The 17440-nt window shown below is 47.8% G+C and overlaps 1 protein-coding gene across 10 annotated transcripts in view; it reads right to left on the bottom strand.

Moving 5' to 3' along the window:
- The window catches only part of RALGAPA2 (Ral GTPase activating protein catalytic subunit alpha 2), a 328989-nt gene extending 315704 nt beyond the window's left edge, over window positions 1–13285 (bottom strand). For all 10 annotated transcript variants that reach the window (XR_007919407.2, XM_070052134.1, XM_070052133.1 and 7 more), the window contains exon 1: window positions 12993–13285. Coding sequence is in view for 9 of the 10 variants with exons in the window: in XM_070052134.1 (XP_069908235.1) it covers window positions 12993–13098 (106 nt within the window). In the remaining variant the exon portion in view is untranslated. The remainder of the gene's footprint in view (window positions 1–12992) is intronic.
- Window positions 13286–17440: the final 4155 nt, after the last annotated feature.

The raw sequence follows: 17440 nt of genomic DNA on the forward strand, positions 1-17440 counted from the left end.
TTCTGCGATCAGTTATATAAAATACCGACACAGAACATTTATATAATAACAGAGTATCATTATCTACTGTAACGGAGTATTCCTCTCATGCTGACCCAGCAGCATCTTCCTGTGCTCGTTCTGTCGGCCACTGGCAGGCCGCCATTGCTCGTCAACCTCGGGGCACTCTCTCATGCGCCTGCCTGGTATCAGGGTTTGGGGTATCAGCAAGCCCGTGTCCACACTGTTTCCCATTCAGACCACACGCAGGCCACATTCCATAGCCTTCAACTCCAGCTTGCCCGTCCCACTGGTCACAAAGCATTCTCTCCCTCTCTTCTCATCGCACTCTCTGCCACAGTAAGGAGGGGACTCATCCCCCATGCCTGCGCCTGCCACAGCTCCCACGGCCACCTCTCCTCTGGCACCTCTTTCCTTCTCTTACCTCTTCTCTTTGCTGCCTCCAGCCACTGCTCAGTGTTGGAGCACAAGATCTGATCTTTTACAAAGTTAAGATAAAGACAGCTTTCTTTACAAAGTCTGTGGTCAGAAAACCAATCCAAGGTGGGCCAGCCAAGCCAGGTCCACTCTCCATGCAGGAACCACAGCAATGCCCGTGAACCTCGGGTCACTGCAGGTCGCTGCCCTGCTCTTAGTCCCACTGCGGGACTAAAAAAAAAAGAAGAAGAAGAAAGAAAGAAAGAAAGAAATACAGGAGCCAGAAGGAGATTCAGTTTTTAGAAAGAAAAAAAGTAATTCTGGCTGACCAGGTTACCACAACTCCCTCACTCAGGGACTGGTACAGGAATGAGCACATGACCCAATTATGGCCAGTAAGAAAGGTTGTCAGGCACTGGGGGGACCTGGAGAGGAGTCACGATCCTCTTAAAAGTCACTAGCTGCCAGCTCACGTCAGCCTGGCAATGCAGGGACCATCTTTCAGGCAGCGTTCACCCCAGAATGAAGCAGAAGCACAGAAAACAAGAATAAATACGTATTTTCCACCAAGGGGAAGGTGAGATGAGAGTGGACATCAGAATAGGTGAGTGCCCTAGACACCACCTGCATCCCTATGGACAGCCGTACCCAACACCAGACGTTCCCTTAACTCCTTTAACCTCAGTGTCCCTCAATCCCTCTTCTGCTTAACTTAGTTTGACCTGGGCTTCTACCACTTGTGACCAATAGTGCAGACAAAGACAAACACACCCAACACACACTCCCCTTCTGGTGCAGCAGAATAACTGAGAAAAGTCCAATCCAGCTAAACACGTACACACAGCTGGTTCTTAGGGAATCCAGGGAGGGCAGCATAAGGAGTGAAGCTTAAAGGGCACAAGGTTCTCTGCGGGGTGATAAAAATGTTTCAGAGGTGGTGATTGCACAAGCACTGTGAATGTACTAAATGCCACTGAATTATTCAATTTTTTTTGTTTGACAGGTAGAGTTATAGACAGTGTGTGAGAGGAAGAGTCAGAGACAGAGAGAAAGGTCTTCCTTCCGTTGGTTCACCCTCCAATGGCCGCTACGGCCAGAGCTGTGCTGATCTGAAGCCAGGAGCCAGGTGCTTCCTTCCGGTCTCCCATGTGGGTGCAAGGCCCAAGCACTTGGGCCATCCTCCACTGCATTCCCGGGCCACAGCAGAGAGCTGGACTGGAAGAGGAGCAACCGGGACTAGAGCCCAGCGTCGCTATGGGATGCCAGCGCCACAGGAGGAGGATTAACCAAGTAAGGCACGGCACCAGCCTGAATTATTCACTTTAAAATAGCTCATTTTATATTATGTGAACATCGTCATAAAAAAGTTTAAATATACAAACAATGCTACAATACAGTTCTTGGTAGACTAGTTTTTTTAAAAAGAAAAAATGTATTTATTTATTTGAAAGGCAGAGTTATAGAAAGGTAGAGGCAGAGAGAGAAAGAGAGGTCTTCCATCCACTGGTTTACTCCCTGGATGGCCCGCAACGGCTGGAACTACACCGGTCAGAAGCCAGGAGCCAAGAAATTGTTCCGGGTCTCCCACATGGGTGCAGAGGCCCAAGCACTTGGGCCATCTTCCACTGCTTTCCCACGCCATAGCAGAGAGCAGGAACAGAAGTGGGGTGGCCAGGACTTGAACCAGCGCCCATATGGGATACTGGCACTGCAGGTGGCAGCTTTATCAGCTATGCCACGGTGCAGGCCCCATTTCTTCTTACTTTCTATTTTTCTCCCTAAAGTGATTCCTGATGGACGGTGAACTCACTTGCTTTGTAGTTAATTCTGTATCCCTGGAGTTTTAGAGTGCAAATTAATGGGTACTTGGGCCATCTTCTACTGCTTTCCCAGGCCATAGCAGAGAGCTAGATCAGAATTGGGGCAGCCGGGACTTGAACCAGCGCCCATATGGTATGCTAGCACTGCAGGCGGAGGCTTTACCCACTATGCCACAGCACCTGCCCCAGTAGACTAGTTTTTGAGTATATCTATTATAATTTTCTAGAAAAGGCACCTGGTCAATTACATATGTTTTAAAGATCACTGGTACTTTCCAGAAAGACTATATCATAGTATAGTCCTATCAAAGTGCATTAGAGAGCTTACACAGTATGTTATCAACAGGAAAAAGAAATATTAACTTTGCTAATGCAATGGGTAAATATATTTTAATCTTTACGTTTATGTATCTTAGATTATTAGTGCTAAGCAATATTTAAAACATTCTCTCTTCGAAAATAATTTTTTTAATTCTTACAGGTCTTGGCATTTATTTGTCACAAATACATCTACTCTGAATATTTATTATAATTTTTTCAATACACATGTTTTTAAGTATTGAGTATATAATTATTTTCCCTCTTACAAAGTTCAACTATTTTTCCAGTTTACCATAGACTTTTTTACTTCAGTTAAAGGTGATGTATCTTTTTTTGTGTGTATGCATTTATTTTAAGAGCAGGAAGAGAGAAAATAAATACAAGTATTTGCAATATGATACATATACACACTGGGCAAGAGAGAGAGGAATACGTTCCTTCCTCCCCAGGCTCAGGACGAGCTCTGTCACATCAAGTGTATCTGGCCCCAGAACAGCCTCATCTTAGCGGCCAGTCCACAGCGCTGGGAGCTCTGCTCTACCGTAAACCAGAAAAGTGGCCGCGCAGAAAAACCAGGGTACCCCTTAGAAATATGCCTCAGTCCCTCCTCTTCCACGTAGTTCTGGAAACACCATGAAGGATCTTACTTAATTTTTTTTTTCCTCGAAGCTATAATGGTTCCTTTTGGGTAAGTGGTGACTTAGTTTGGGTTTTGGTAAAGTTCAAATGTAAGTTACCGTAATTTTGTTTCCAGGTAAGAGTAGCTGGGGCACTTGCCTAGACCTCCCCATGAAGACCTGCACTAGGGGCTTGCCTAGACCTCCCCATGGAAGACCTGCACTGGGGGCTTGCCTAGACCCCCCCCCCCCACGGAAGACCTGCACTGGGGGCTTGCCTAGACCTCCCCATGGAAGACCTGCACTGCGACCCCTCTTCCCTTCTCCACAGAAACAGTCCTTTCTCACGCCGGCTCCCTCTGGAGTCCAAGGCTGGCCTGAGAATAAACACAGAAAAAGGCAGCTGGAAAGTCCTTCTGGGAGAAACCACTGCCCTCACTTCACCATCTCCCTAACTGGTGAAAAAAACAACCCTGTGGGCAGGCAGGCTTGGAGAATTTCTCACAACATCCACGCGGGTGGCCAGCTTCTCCCCAACAGACTTACATCCAGAGCTGTTCAGAAGTCATGTTTCTAGAAACTCTGTTTTTCAAAAACACAGGTTCATACTGCAAGCTCTGGCATCCCCAGTGCCAGGTGCAATATCTGCCACACGCTTGGGTGTTGGGTATATAACCATTAAATGAATCACGAGAACTCTGGAGCCAGCTGCCTGGGTTCGAATCCTGGCTCTGCCACTTACAAACTGTATAACCTTGCACAAGGCTCCTATCTGCTGTGTATCTGTAAGATGGGTGATGTTCCTTATCTCATTTGGGAACATTAAATGAATTCGTGCATGTAAAGTGTGTATGCCAGCCATCAGAACACAGAGAGTGCTGAATATATGCTAATATTATTTTTCATAACAAAAAAGAATGTCTCAAAGAGGAATCAAGAGGAACGAGAAGCTGCCGCTGTTCTGTGTACTTACCACTGAGTGAGGCAGAAAGTGAGGCAGAACACAAGCCAGAGGCCATAAATGTCAAGTGAGAGCTGCAAAGGGCTGTGGGAATCCTGAGGAAAGCAGACTGCAAGGCAAGGGGACAGGAAAGTCTATGTGGGAGATGCAACACGCTGGTGCTGTGTCCTGGGAGAACACTTTCTTGGGGAAGGGATGGCGTATTAGTTTGTGTTCTCTGACAAGCAGAGTAGACACTAAGACAGAATCAGACGGGAAAGCCATCTACGGGAGAAAACAGTCGGGGAGAATAACACGGACAGAGCTGGAGACAGCATGCAGAGGCTTCGACCACAGTGCAGGTGTGGTCCCCGTGAAGGAAAGGGAGGAGGCAGGAAGGGGAGTCGAGTAGGAAGACCGCAGGCTTCAACACAGTTCTCAGAAGGTCTCGGCCAGGCCACCCAGCAGTCCTCCAGCAAAAGTCCCCCTCAGAGGCACGTGGGTCTCCCAGGAAAAGGCAGCGTCAGTACTCCCGCTACCCTCAGCAAGGGGCTGAGAACCGCCCAGGGGAAGCTCACTCAGCTTTGGCTCCAACCTGGCAGATCCATGGGGGCAACAGCTGGGGCTGTCAATCAGTCAGGCTGCCTAGGACTCCCACAGCTGGACACAAGCAATGTCAGTAGTACCTTAGGTGTCCTTGAGAGCACGGTTAAGGTCCACTGAATATGTGCCGTGACTTAAACAAAGACGGTATCAGCGGCTCCTTAGTTTCATCTACAAAGAATTGTTTTTCTAACTAAACCACAACTGTAATAGCAAAATCAAATTACATATTTACTGTTCAAGATTACAGCTACTTCTAAAATAGTGTTCTGCACACTCCAGATGGGGTTTCAGTTTCTAAAACAATGTATAAAACATTAGGAAAGATCTCTTTTCCAATAGCCAAAGCTAAACTCCCAAGTTGAGGACTTAGAACTCTGAAAGACAGTTCTACTGCAAATCAGCAAGATCAATCCTTTAAAAGATGTAATTTCTGTAAATTCCTCCTTTAACTTCATCAAGCTCTCAATTGCCGGGTTTTGCTTATAAATTCTGGATCTCTTCACCTAAGAAAGCTATTTAAACTGACACATCCAAGAATCTGCAACTATAAGAAAATTACTTGCACTGCAGGTCACCTAAAACACATCTACAGGGCGGGCATTATGGCAAAGCAGGTTAAGCAGCCATCTGCAGTGCTGGCATCCCGTACGGGTGCTGGTTCGAATCCTGGCTGCTCCACTTCCTACCCAGCTCTCTGCTGATGCACCTGGGAAGGTAGCAGAAGACATCTTAGTGCTTAGGCCCCTGAGCATATGAGGGAGACCTGGAAGAAGCTCTGGCTCCTGGCATCGGCCTGACTCAGCCCTGGCTGTTGTGGCCATTTGGAGAATGAACCAGCAGATAAAGATCTCTATCTCTCTCTCTCTTAACTCTGCCTTTTAAATAAATATTTTAAAAAACAGAAAATACATTCACAGAAATTGAACAACACCTTTTATGATTAATATAGCTGACTGTGTAAGGTAGTCATTTGATTAAATGATGATATGAGGACACACTTCACAAAAGTGTAAAGTGCCACATGAAACGGGGATATCCACGCAGCGAAGTTCCACCGTACACAGGGTTAAACCTCATGAAAGACTCAGTGGAGAAAAATCAAAATGATCCCAATGCCAGAGTCACATCCAGCAGCGAGACTGGGAAGGCGCGGGGGAGGGGACAGCGTGGAGGGCATAACAGACTCCCAAGTCCCTCCTCAGGCCCACTTTGCTCAGACGGTCACCAAGTGGAAGGGCAGGTGACACCTGCACTCCCTAAACTGGCCTCGTTCTCTCTTCCAGCCAGGACGTTAACATTTAAGCTAAATGCACTGATGATTTCCAGAAAGAACAATGACAAAAGCCTTCTAGAGCCCAGTCGTTTCCTTTCCTTTAAAGGGCTCACGGCACAGAAGAGGGAGCCAGACACACCAGGGCCTGTCATCACAGCGGCTAGAACGCTGCCTCGGAGCTGATCTCACCCCTGCAGCGATCGGAAGTCAGGGCAGGAGGCTCCTCCTGAGCCTGGCACCCACCCTTGCTTCTTTCAAGTGGCCTCTTGGGAAGGCTGACCTCCCGCCCACACTCTGGATCCCAGACAGATCACACCTTTCTGCATGGACGGTGCTGGAGAAGACGTGGGGATCATCCCTCGCTCTCTACAGTTTCTTCAATTCTGTTCTCGACTTCACTCGCTCCTTCTCTAATATGTAAACTCAAATTCCCTCAGTTCTTAAACGTCGTATCTCCACACACACACACACATACACACACACACATCGTTGATATGGAATCTCCCTCTCTTCCTGGCACATTACTCAATACTCTTACAGCTGTCAATCAATACTCTTACAGAAATACAACTCGACTGGCACAGGCAATGGCAGGCGGTTATGGGTGCCTACACCTGAATAGCTCAGGAGTTGAGCTCGCACAGACACGGCCGAACCCCTTGGCTCACGCAAGACCCATGGGCTCCCTGTCACTCTCCATCTCCCTGCTGAGTGCTTTTCCCCGAGTGTGACACTCAGCTTGAAGCAGACACTCTCTGCATGGTGGGAAAGACAAATGCCAGCAGCCCAGGCTACATGCTCAGAGCCTGCCATCTGACAGAGTGGGAGCTCCTTCTCTGCCAACATCCATGTTTCTAATCTCGGGGGGACTGGGACTCCTGGATTCCCAACCTCTACCTACACCACAGCTGAAAGCCACTGTACCTGCAACTCCATGGTCCTTCACAAAGCCCCTCTTGATGCAGTGCCCTAGCTCGTTCACCTGGTAAAGGCGCTTATCAATTATTCAAGACCACCCCACACCCGACCTCAGGAAGCACCAGCAGATGTCCTTAGTGGGGGCCTTGCTGCTGTTCCAGACCATTCCACGTAGCAGCTGGAAACCCTCTGTGGTCAGCCTCATAGTTCACCCCTCTGTTTCTCTACTAAATACTAAGTCCTGGGTTTCTGCCTTATCAATCCCTGAAAACACAGCCCTACCTGTAGCACACACACGCTTACCCACACGTACACATGAACACTACAGAAGGGAATGTCTGAGTTGAATTTTTTTTTAAAGATGTATTTATTTATTTATTTATTTGAAAGTCAGAGTTACACAGAGAGAGAAGGACAGGCAGAGAGAAAGAGAGAGAGGTCTTCCATCAGCTGCTTCACTCCTCAATTGGCCAAAATGGCCAGAGCTGCATGGATCCAAAGCCAGGAGCCTGGAGCTTCTTTTGGGTCTCCCACACGGGTGGAGGGGCCCAAGGACTTGGGCCATCTTCTACTGCTTTTTCAGGCCACAGCAGAGAGCTGGATCAGAAGAGGAACAGCCGGGACTAGAACTGGCATCCATATGGGATGCTGGCACTGCAGGCAGCTTTACCCGCTATGCCACAGTGCCAGCCCCATGAGTTTAATTTAAAAGCAAAACAAATCCAAGTACAAGAAGTCTGCTTACTGCATTTACATATTAATTATTCTTTATTTTATGACACAGCAACATATTTCTTTTAGAAATAATTTTAGAATCCAATTGGATCAATGTGCTATGTTGAAAGCTAACTTTTTTGTTTCTAAATAAATCTCTTCAGCTTTATCTATGACACTCAGCTTGGAGACCAAAGAGCAGTATTCTAAACACTAAGCAAAAGCCATTTTCCTCATATAAAGTACTTACCAATAAAACAAAAACCCAAGTTATAAAAATTTCCAGTGAAATATTCTGGACCTACCAATTATATCCCTTCTCCCAGCAAAAGGTGGAAGCCAACCCTTTCCGGATATCTCCAACAAAACACCTGAGACACCCTAGGCTCCCCTTCCCCACATCAAAAGTCAAGACTACCTCAGGCCCTGGAAGCAGGGATGGCATATTTATCTGACACTTATGTGTCCAAAGTTCATTTTATATTCCAGAGGTTATAGGTATACAATATTAGTAGCTGGCAAGAAATCAGCAAAGAGAGAATTATGGTTTCAAATCAGGTCAACTGAGACACAAGAGTGTGGCACAGCGGGTAAAGCCACCTGCAGTGCCAGCAACCCATATGGGTGCCGGTTCAAGTCTTGGCTGCTCCAATTCTGATCCACTCTATGCTATGGCCTGGGAAAGCAGTGGAAGACGGTCCAAGTCCTTGTGCCCCTGCACCCACGTGGGAGACCCAGAAGAAGCTCCTGGCTCCTGGCTTCGGATCAGCACAGTTGCAGCCAATTGGGGAGTGAACCAGAGAATAAAAGACCTCTCTCTCTCTCTCTCTCTCTCTCTCTGCCTTTCCTTCTTTCTGTGTAACTCTGACTTTAAAAATAAATAAATAAATCCTTAAAAAAAAAAAAAAAAGACTGATTGAAGAGCCTGAAATTATACCTCCCAGCTCTGTTCTGCTTGTAAGATGCTCAGGTGGTATTAGTGCCCACACAAATATCTTACCACTCAGCAGGCCTTACCACGGGCATGGAGAGGCCAACAAACCCTAAAATGCAGAAGATTCTTATTTTCTGCCATGATCAAATCAACTATGAGACATGCAAGACTACAGAAAAACAAAGCACGAAGAGGGCGCCAAACATCACGGCAGCATTTTTGTGAGACACGTGAAAACATGTCACATGCTAACGTTCATCCTGGTGCGTGAATACCTTTTCTGGTGTGTAAATCTCCTTTGAGTCTGATAACCGGCAGAAGCACAACGTGGGCTTTATTAATAATGAGGGCTCCCAGCTTTGCCGCTTCCCAGCTGGGAGCCGGGAGAAAGCAGTTAACCTCCCTGTTGCAGTGTCCCCATCTGTAGATGGGAGCTAGGAACATCACCTCATCACAGGCTGTGGGAAGAGCCATGGCTCTCCTCACACTCCAGACCCCATGTCCCACAACATCCCAGATACTCTACCTGGATCTTACCTCTGTTCAAACTCAACAAGTACAACATCAAACTCATCTTCCCGTTTTGTGCCACTGTTAACTGTCTTTCCCACCCTTTGAAATCCTACAATAGAACCCACCATATAAATGATCTGTTTACATATCACACCATACGTTTACTATTATCTTAAATCCTTCTTTTATCGGTGTTATTTGCATACTCTAACTTGGGATTCATTCGACTTTTAATTAGGGAATCTGCTGAAGCAATATGGTAATACCTGGGGGTGGGAGGGCAGTTGAGTATTCCTTTGTTTATTCATTTATATCTGCAGTGATGATTTCAACAGTGCAGGGAGAAACAGAAGTCCAGATACCTAATAGCACCTTGTTCTTCCTCTCATTAACACAACATGTAAGCCATTTAGTACATGGTCTGGCACCTTGTAAAACCTGCCTATGCCTCAGTTCCTCACAGACCAATCTACAATACAGAGCCTGCACAAATTGTCTACACAAGTTTGCAGTCATTACCATGACACACTAAGAAATACTCTACCGCGGCCGGCGCTGTGGCCTGGTAGGCTAAGCCTCCACCTGCGGCACTAGCATCCCATAGGCATGTTGATGATCCCACACGAGTCCCCGCTGTTCCACTTCCCATCCAGCTCTCTGCTAATGGCCTGGGAAAGCAGTGGAAGACAGCCCAAGTGCTTGGGCCACTGCACCCACATGAGAGACCCGGAAGAAGCTCCTCCTGGCTCCTGGCTTCAGGTCAGCCCAACTCTGGCCACTGCAGCCATTTGGAGAGTGAATTTTGCCTCTCAAATAAATAAATAAATCTTTTAAAAATTATTCAGCTACCCACGGCTTATATGATTCTCAGTCAGTTATCATAAATACAGATTACCTTTTATGGAAAGAGGACAAATTCATTACTATTATCAAAAATAAGGAAGAACTGGGAATGGGGGAGGGACAAGGAACAGCTATGTATCAAAATACTGGTCGGGAGATAAGTCTTGGGAGAGGAAACTGTTAAATGCCTACTCCAAGATGAAGTCATTTACACATCACTAATAATAACCCTTCACAAGGCAGACATTACTATACCCATTTTACAGACAGAATAAACAGGTTCACAGACAGGCTAACTAGCTTACATCAAGCAGCTACTGCAAATGGCAAACCCATGTCAGTGGTATCATCTTTGTACATAAAAAAATAGCATCCTTATTGTCATTTGAAGATAAAATATGCGAAAAACCAGAATGTTATACAAATATACATATAAAAACACAATAGTAGGGGCCAGCTCTGTGGCACAGTAGGCTAAGCCTCCACCTGTGGCATGCCATATGGGCCCCAGTTTGAGTCCCGGCTGCTTCTCTTCTGATCCAGCTCTCTGCTATGGCCTGGGAAAGCAGTGGAAGATGGCCCAAGTGCTTGGGCCCCTGCATCCTCATGGGAAACCTGGAAGAAGCTCCTGGCTCTTGGCTTCAGATCAGCCCAGCTCCAGGCATTGTGGACATTTAGGGAGTGAACCAGCTGACAGAAAACATTTCTCTCTGTCTCTCCCTCTGTCTGGAAGTCTGCCTCTCAAATAAATAAAAAAAAACTTTTAAAAAAATAGTGATTACTATTCATTTCCTTCAATTTTCTGGATCTTGGCTTAATTCCTATCTTTCAGTTCAAGAAGCTTTGTCTTCTTGACTTCTTTCTGTATTCCAAGTAGCAATCAAATAGGGCATGTGATGCAAGAAGAACTAGGGCATTAATGTACTATTTTTAGTTTCTGAAACAGTTCTGAGCGAAAGTTCACATTAGGGGCCGCTGCTGTGGCATAGTGGGTAAAGCCTCCGCCTGCAGTGACAGCAACCCATATGAGCGCCAGTTCCAGTCCTGGCTGCTCCACATCTGATCCAGCTCTCTGCTGTGGCCTGGGAAAGCAGTGGAAGGTGGCACAAGTACTTGGGCCCATGCACCCACATGGGAAGATCAGAAAAAAGCTCCTGGCTCCTGGCCCAGCTCCAGCCGTTGTGGCCATTCGGGGAGTGAACCAGTGGATAGAAGACCTCTCTCTGTGCCTCTGTCTCTCTGTAATTCTGCCTTTCAAATAAATACAACAATCTTTAACAGGAAAAAAATAAAAAGTTCACATTTAAAATTATGACCAGAATTCCCGACATTTTACAGGAACCAAGTCCCTCAGATAACGATCTCAATAATATACATAGGAAACTGGCCCATTCCATTAATCAATGCATTAACAGACACCAACGTACACCTAAGGAAATATCAATAAACCCCTCCACATTACAAGAGTGAGGCCGTAATGAGTTAAAAACAAAAAAGAAAGAAAAAGATAAAAGGAAGTTCCTTAGAAAGTTCACCTTAAGTGAAACCATAATTACAGAGACTTGAAAAGCATCCACTTTCTCAGAATGCTCACAACGCATTATCTATCTCTAAGAAACCCAAATGATCTAGGTTTACTTCATTCTGCTTTTATAAAATGTAGCCACCTTAATCGTGCAGATTTGGAAGAACAAAAGCTTTAATTTTCTAGCACTGAAAATATCCGAAAGTATCAAATCCTCTAAAAGACAGCTCAACTCTTCCTTATCAAAAATGTCCCTGCAGTAGGTGTTAATCAATCACTACAGACTGAGCACCCGCACAAAGCAACCTGTGTGTGCGTGGTGTTTCACTACAGGAAGTAGAAAGTTCAGTTTACCCAGAACACATTTCACTTTCAAAAAGTCTCGAAAACTAATCCGCTAACAGTACCTCATTTACATCTCATTCCAAAGGGAACAAGTCGGTGTGATCCCAAGGCATCTGAGACTGTGCATAATTTCACTTGGCAAAAGCAGGTGTTGGGTTTTGTGGCTTTATTTTCTTTCCCACTCCCCCTTACAGGTAGTTCACAGGATATACACAGAAATAACCTGCAACCTTGATTCTCATGAAAAAGACCTGTATTTAAAACTCTCACGAATGACAGCAACTCAAGGTACGGGCACACTAAAACAAGGTGACTTCTCTGTTTGCATTAAGACCAAAGGCATCCAGAACAAACATGAAGTGTGCTGTCTGTCCACAGACAGCCAAGTGTTTTCATCCTAAACCAAAGTGGAGACTAAGGAAGTTAAAAAAAAAAATAGAAAACAGCAGGTAGCTGATCACACACAGCAGGTGACAGGAGTGAGCGTCAGCGGACGTCAACCCCAGGCCCACCTGGGCTCCAGGGCCCCTCCCTCCAAGGCAGCGAACAACCCCGACCGTCAGCCTGGAAATAATGAAAGACACCACGAGGGCCACCGCTCCCTCCCACCGAGGACACAAAGAACCCGGCGCGGGCAGACCCCCAATAAAAATCAGCCTTAACAAGGGGAAGAGAGACAGGGGTTCAATTTGCGCTAAAACCACTTGGAATCCATGGGGGGGAGTGGTCTCACATTCCAAGGGAAAAATCCGATTTTAAAGGAGGGGACAACGGGAGGGTGACAGTGCCAGTAAGTCTGTGCCGGGACCGCTCGGCGTCTCCGGAGGCTCAGACTCGAGAATTTGAAAATGGGAAGCGAGGGGGAGATGACAGTTCAACGCGTGCCCCACCTGGGGCCCGATCCAGTCGCAGGACAGGGGGACAGGGGCCGCTGCGCCCGGCCTCGAGGTGACCCGCAGGGCAGGCGCCCAGGAACAATCTGAGGTAAGTTTACACAGCCGAGCGGCGGGGGCAGTGCCCGAGGGCCCGGCGGCCGCTTCCGGGGAAACAATGCCTCAGGGGGTCCCCCAGCCCGGACCCCGGACCGAGGGTCGGACCCCTCCCCCCAGCATCCCAGCCCCGACCTTGACCCCGCCCGCGCCCGCAGGCGCCCTGGCCGGCAGGTGCCCCGCGCCCCGCGCGCACGCGCGCGCTCGCGCCTCTCACCGAGCAGCGCCCGCAGGTGCTTCAGGCGGGTCAGCACGTCCTTCTTGGGGTCCAGCACCTTCTGAGTGGACTTCTTCACATCCCCGTGGCTCCTTCGGGAGAACATCCCGCCGCGGGAAGCCCGGGCCCCGCCGGCGGGGCAGGAGGCGCCTGCGCCGCACGGGTCACCGCATAGGGTCGGGGCCGGTGCCGCGTCGCGCGGGCCACTCGCCGCCCCCCTTCGCGGCCAAGCCCGCTGCCGCCGCCCGCTGCAGCTTCAGCGGCGGCTCCGGGAAGGAGGGGCCGGGCACGGCGAGGGGCGGGGCAGGAAGGCGGTGTCGACGCGGAACCGACGGCCCCGCCCCGCGGGAGGTACCGGCCCGGCCCCCTTTCGGGCTCGACGCACGCGCACTCGGTTCGGACCGGCCTCGCGAAACGGGGTCCGGTCCACGCGCGGGGACGCGCCGGGAACACCGAGCCCGCGCCGCGAATCACAAAGGCCCGTCTCTTATGCACGCGCCAAACTACAAGTCCCGGGATGCACCGCAAGATCGCCCTCCAATCAGGCTGCGTACCTCGGCACAAGGGGCGCCAAGGAGCCGCTCTGAGAGTGTCGCCCCGCCCCGCCGTGTGTCGCAAGTACTCCTGTGAAATGTAGTTCTGCAGGAGGCTAGACTCAGACCTGTTTTCCTGGGTTGTGGGCGGGGGTCGGGGGCCGCTGGGCACCATCTGCTGGCCCCCTTGACCTGTAAGCCCTGGGACGCCCGGAGTTCTTCCCGCGTGCGTGCCTGCCTACCCCTACTTCCCTCTAGCACAACATGAACCACAAAATACTCTCAGAAAAATTGCAAGGCTTTTAAAATCCAAACTATTTTTAGATTTAGCCTTCGGTTTCACACTGGGGAGGGAAAGCCAAGCTCCTTGACCTTGCCAAAACTGGAGCTCCATGTTCACACTAACATGAACGGCTTAGGCAGCAGAGGCGGCCATGCCTGGGATGCAGGTAGAGCAGTCCAGCCCTGCCTCTTGGTTCTGGGGGACGAGACCTCATTTGTGGTTGTTGGGGGTTCGCTCTCCCAGAGGCGGCTCCGGACTTTGTCCCTGGATTTTGTCGAAGGGCACATTGCTGTGTGTTGTGCAAGGGCCGTATAGGAATCCAGTGGCAGAACCAGAAGCCGAACCTGAGGGACCTGACAGGCTGGGATGGTTTTTGAGGCCAGGCGTCTGTTCCCGGAGGCGAGACGTGGAGCCGAAGGCTGGTGGTGGTGGGAGTTTGCGTGAGGGGTGGAGATCCTGCGGGTCTTCACGCGTCAGCCTCCGCTGCCAGCACTTAAGGGGGGGCCTGTTGAGGATCGCGTGCTTGCCATCCGGGTTGGGACCGCACAACTTGCGGGTGTCCACCACTGACCTCAGTATTGGGCCTCGACCGAGGTTTGCTCAGTAGAATGAAGCGAACAGCCCTACACGCTTCAACCAGGCGTGAAATAAATATAAGAAAACTCAGGGTGGTTACTGCCTGCCTCTATCTTTAGATTTGTCAAAATAGCATGGATGGAGCAGGGATGCATTCGTGCCAAGACACAGGACTCAGAAATAAAAAGGAGCAGCCGACTGATGGGTTCAGCAGCGGGGACAACTCCCGCAGACATGGAGATGGAAGCCCCGCGTGAAGGATCAAGGCAGGGCTCATAGGTCAGGGCCGCAAACCTCCACGGGTTGGAGAAATCGTGTTCCTCGAGTCTTAAATCAAGACATTTTAGGAGTCTCTGTTACAGCAGCTTAGCCTGTACTCCGGAACAGAGAATAAATCACAATGTTCACTATGCCATACTTTTGGAACAAGATACCTTTTCTTACCCTGACCAACAAATACTAGACGTCAACTTATCTTAGGGAATTTATCACACATCGCCAACATCATCAAACATTTATTGCAAGGCACAAGGCACAATTCTACACCTTTGGAGATTAAAAAAATATAAAAATGCAGTCCCCTGACCTCCAAGGCTTCCAGTCTGGTTGAAGAGTCTGAGCAACAGGACAAATAGGTAAACCACAGTGAACATGTGACACTGTCATTCCTTGGCAGTGCCAGAAGCAGCTGTCTGTGCACTGCAGCCATCTTATCTACCTTTATGTACTGATGAAAATGTAGCCTCCAAATCTTCTCTAAGAAGAGAAAAATATACACACATATATTATTATTAATTATTACTATTATCTGGAAGGCTTTCCATTCACATTCATTTTCCATAGGTTCTTCTTACTTTATTGTATAAGATTTATGTATGTATGTATGTATTTGAAAGTCAGAGTTACACAGAGAGAGGAGAGAAGGAGAGAGAGGTCTTCCATCCACTGGTTCACTCCCCAATTGGCCACAACAGCTGGAGCTGAACTGATCTGAAGCCAGGAGCCAGAAGCTTCTTCAGGGTCTCCCACATGGGTGCAGGGGCCCAAGGACTTGGGCCAACTTCTACTGCTTTCACAGACTGTAGCAGAGAGCTGGATCAGAAGTGAAGCAGCTGGGACTCGAACCAGTGCCCATGTGGGATGCCAGCACTGCAGGTGGTGGCTTTATCAGCTATGCCACAGTGCAGGCCCCGGTTCTTCTTACTTTCTATTTTTCTCCCTAAAGTTATTCTTCATGGACTGTGAACTCATTTGCTATGTAGCTAATTCTGTATCCCTGGAGTTTTAGAGTGCAAATTAATGGGTACTTATGTGCTATTGGATAAATGTTCCACTTCCATCAGAAAATAAGGATAATGAAATCAAGAGTTTAAAACTTGCAATGCAAATTAAAACTACCCTCAAACACCATTTGAATTAGAAAACACACAAGGTTTGACAGCATACTGGTGGCAAAGCTATGGAAAAACATAACTGGTAGGAAAGTTAAGTGGTACAAGTGTGTGGGAAAATTTGGTGAAGTTACATATTATTTGCCCTTTGACCTGGAAAATTCCACAGAAATTATGATTGAAAGTTTATTTGCAAAAAGGTCTTTGCAGATGGAATGAAGTTAAGGATCAAAAGATAAGATCATCCTGGATTATCTGTCTGGGTAGGCCCTAAATCCAATGACAAATGTCCTTGTAAGAAACTATAGAGGAGGGGTGGCGCTGTGGCATAGTGGGTAAAGTCATGGCCTGCAGTGCCGCATGGTTCAAGTCCCGACTGCTCCATTTCCGATCCAGCTGTCTTCTGTGGCCTGGGAAAGCAATAGAAGTTGGCCCAAGTCCTTGGGCCCCTGCACCTGTGTGGGAGACCCAGAAGAAGCCCCTGGCTCCTGGCTTCAGTTGGGCTCAGCTCCAGCTGTTGCGGCCATTTAGGGAGTGAACCAGCAGATAGAAGACCTCTCTCTCTTTCTCTCTCCCTCTCTCCTTCTCTCTCTGCATAACTCTGGCTTTCAAATAAATAAATAAAATTTTAAAAAAACTCTGTAGCATTTAATTTTACTTGCAAATGCCAGTTTGAACTTCTGATTTAAAAAATATATATGCAACTTCAGTAATATATGTAAAAGACTTTCCTTTCCCATACTGAATTAGCTTGGTACCTTGATCAGTTGTCAGATGTATATGTGGATGTGTGGGTCTACTTCTGGACTTCCTGTTTGGTTTCGGTGAGTCGTTTCTTTCACTTTCTGCCTGACTACAAATTTTGATATTAGGTGGTGTATATCTCCTGGTTCAAGATCATGGTGCCTACCTCTGCATCCTTTCCAATCCCTTATCAATTTTAGAATCAATTTGAGTTTTCCTAAAAAAAAAAAAAAAAATCCTGCCGTGTTTCCTTTTGCTTCTGATCTCTAAAAGGGGCCTGGAAACTGATCCCCAGCAGTCATGAGCAAACCTAGCATCCAGAGCTTGATTTCCAAATATTCCTCCACCCAGAGCAGTCAGAGTTCTTTGGAGAAATGGCTGAGCCCAGGCTGTGGCAAGGGAAATACAGAGCAAGTATCAGGCTGTGCCCCTCCCCGCCCTGCCTCCAGCAATGGGAAAGTCTCTGAAACACAGAAGCCAACCTGAAGGGGCCCCTAATGATGAGAGGGGGAATAATTTGGCCCTCAAAAAGGATAATAATGGCAGATTGATTCCAACACTTTGAGTAAATAAAAATTCAAGAATCCATGAGGATATGAAAAATAAGTTTGTTTCCAGGTACTAGGTGAATGTTACAAGCAGCAAGCAGTTCCTGCACCTTTGATGTGTATTTAAATACTTTAATCCATGCCTAAAATACTTTCATGGGCTCTTCTGCCATATCCGAATGCCTTAAGGGCTGATTCTGAGGCCAGAGTGCTATTTGGGACATCTGCCATTCTATGAGTCTACTGTGTATCTCACTTCCCATGATGGATCGTTCTCTCCCTTTTTGAGTCTATCAGCTAGTATTAGCAGACACTAGACTTGTTTGTGTGATCCCTTTGACTCTTAGACCTATCAGTGTGATCAATTGTGAAC

Source organism: Oryctolagus cuniculus, chromosome 11, assembly GCF_964237555.1.
Source record: "Oryctolagus cuniculus chromosome 11, mOryCun1.1, whole genome shotgun sequence".
Lineage (NCBI taxonomy): Eukaryota > Metazoa > Chordata > Mammalia > Lagomorpha > Leporidae > Oryctolagus > Oryctolagus cuniculus.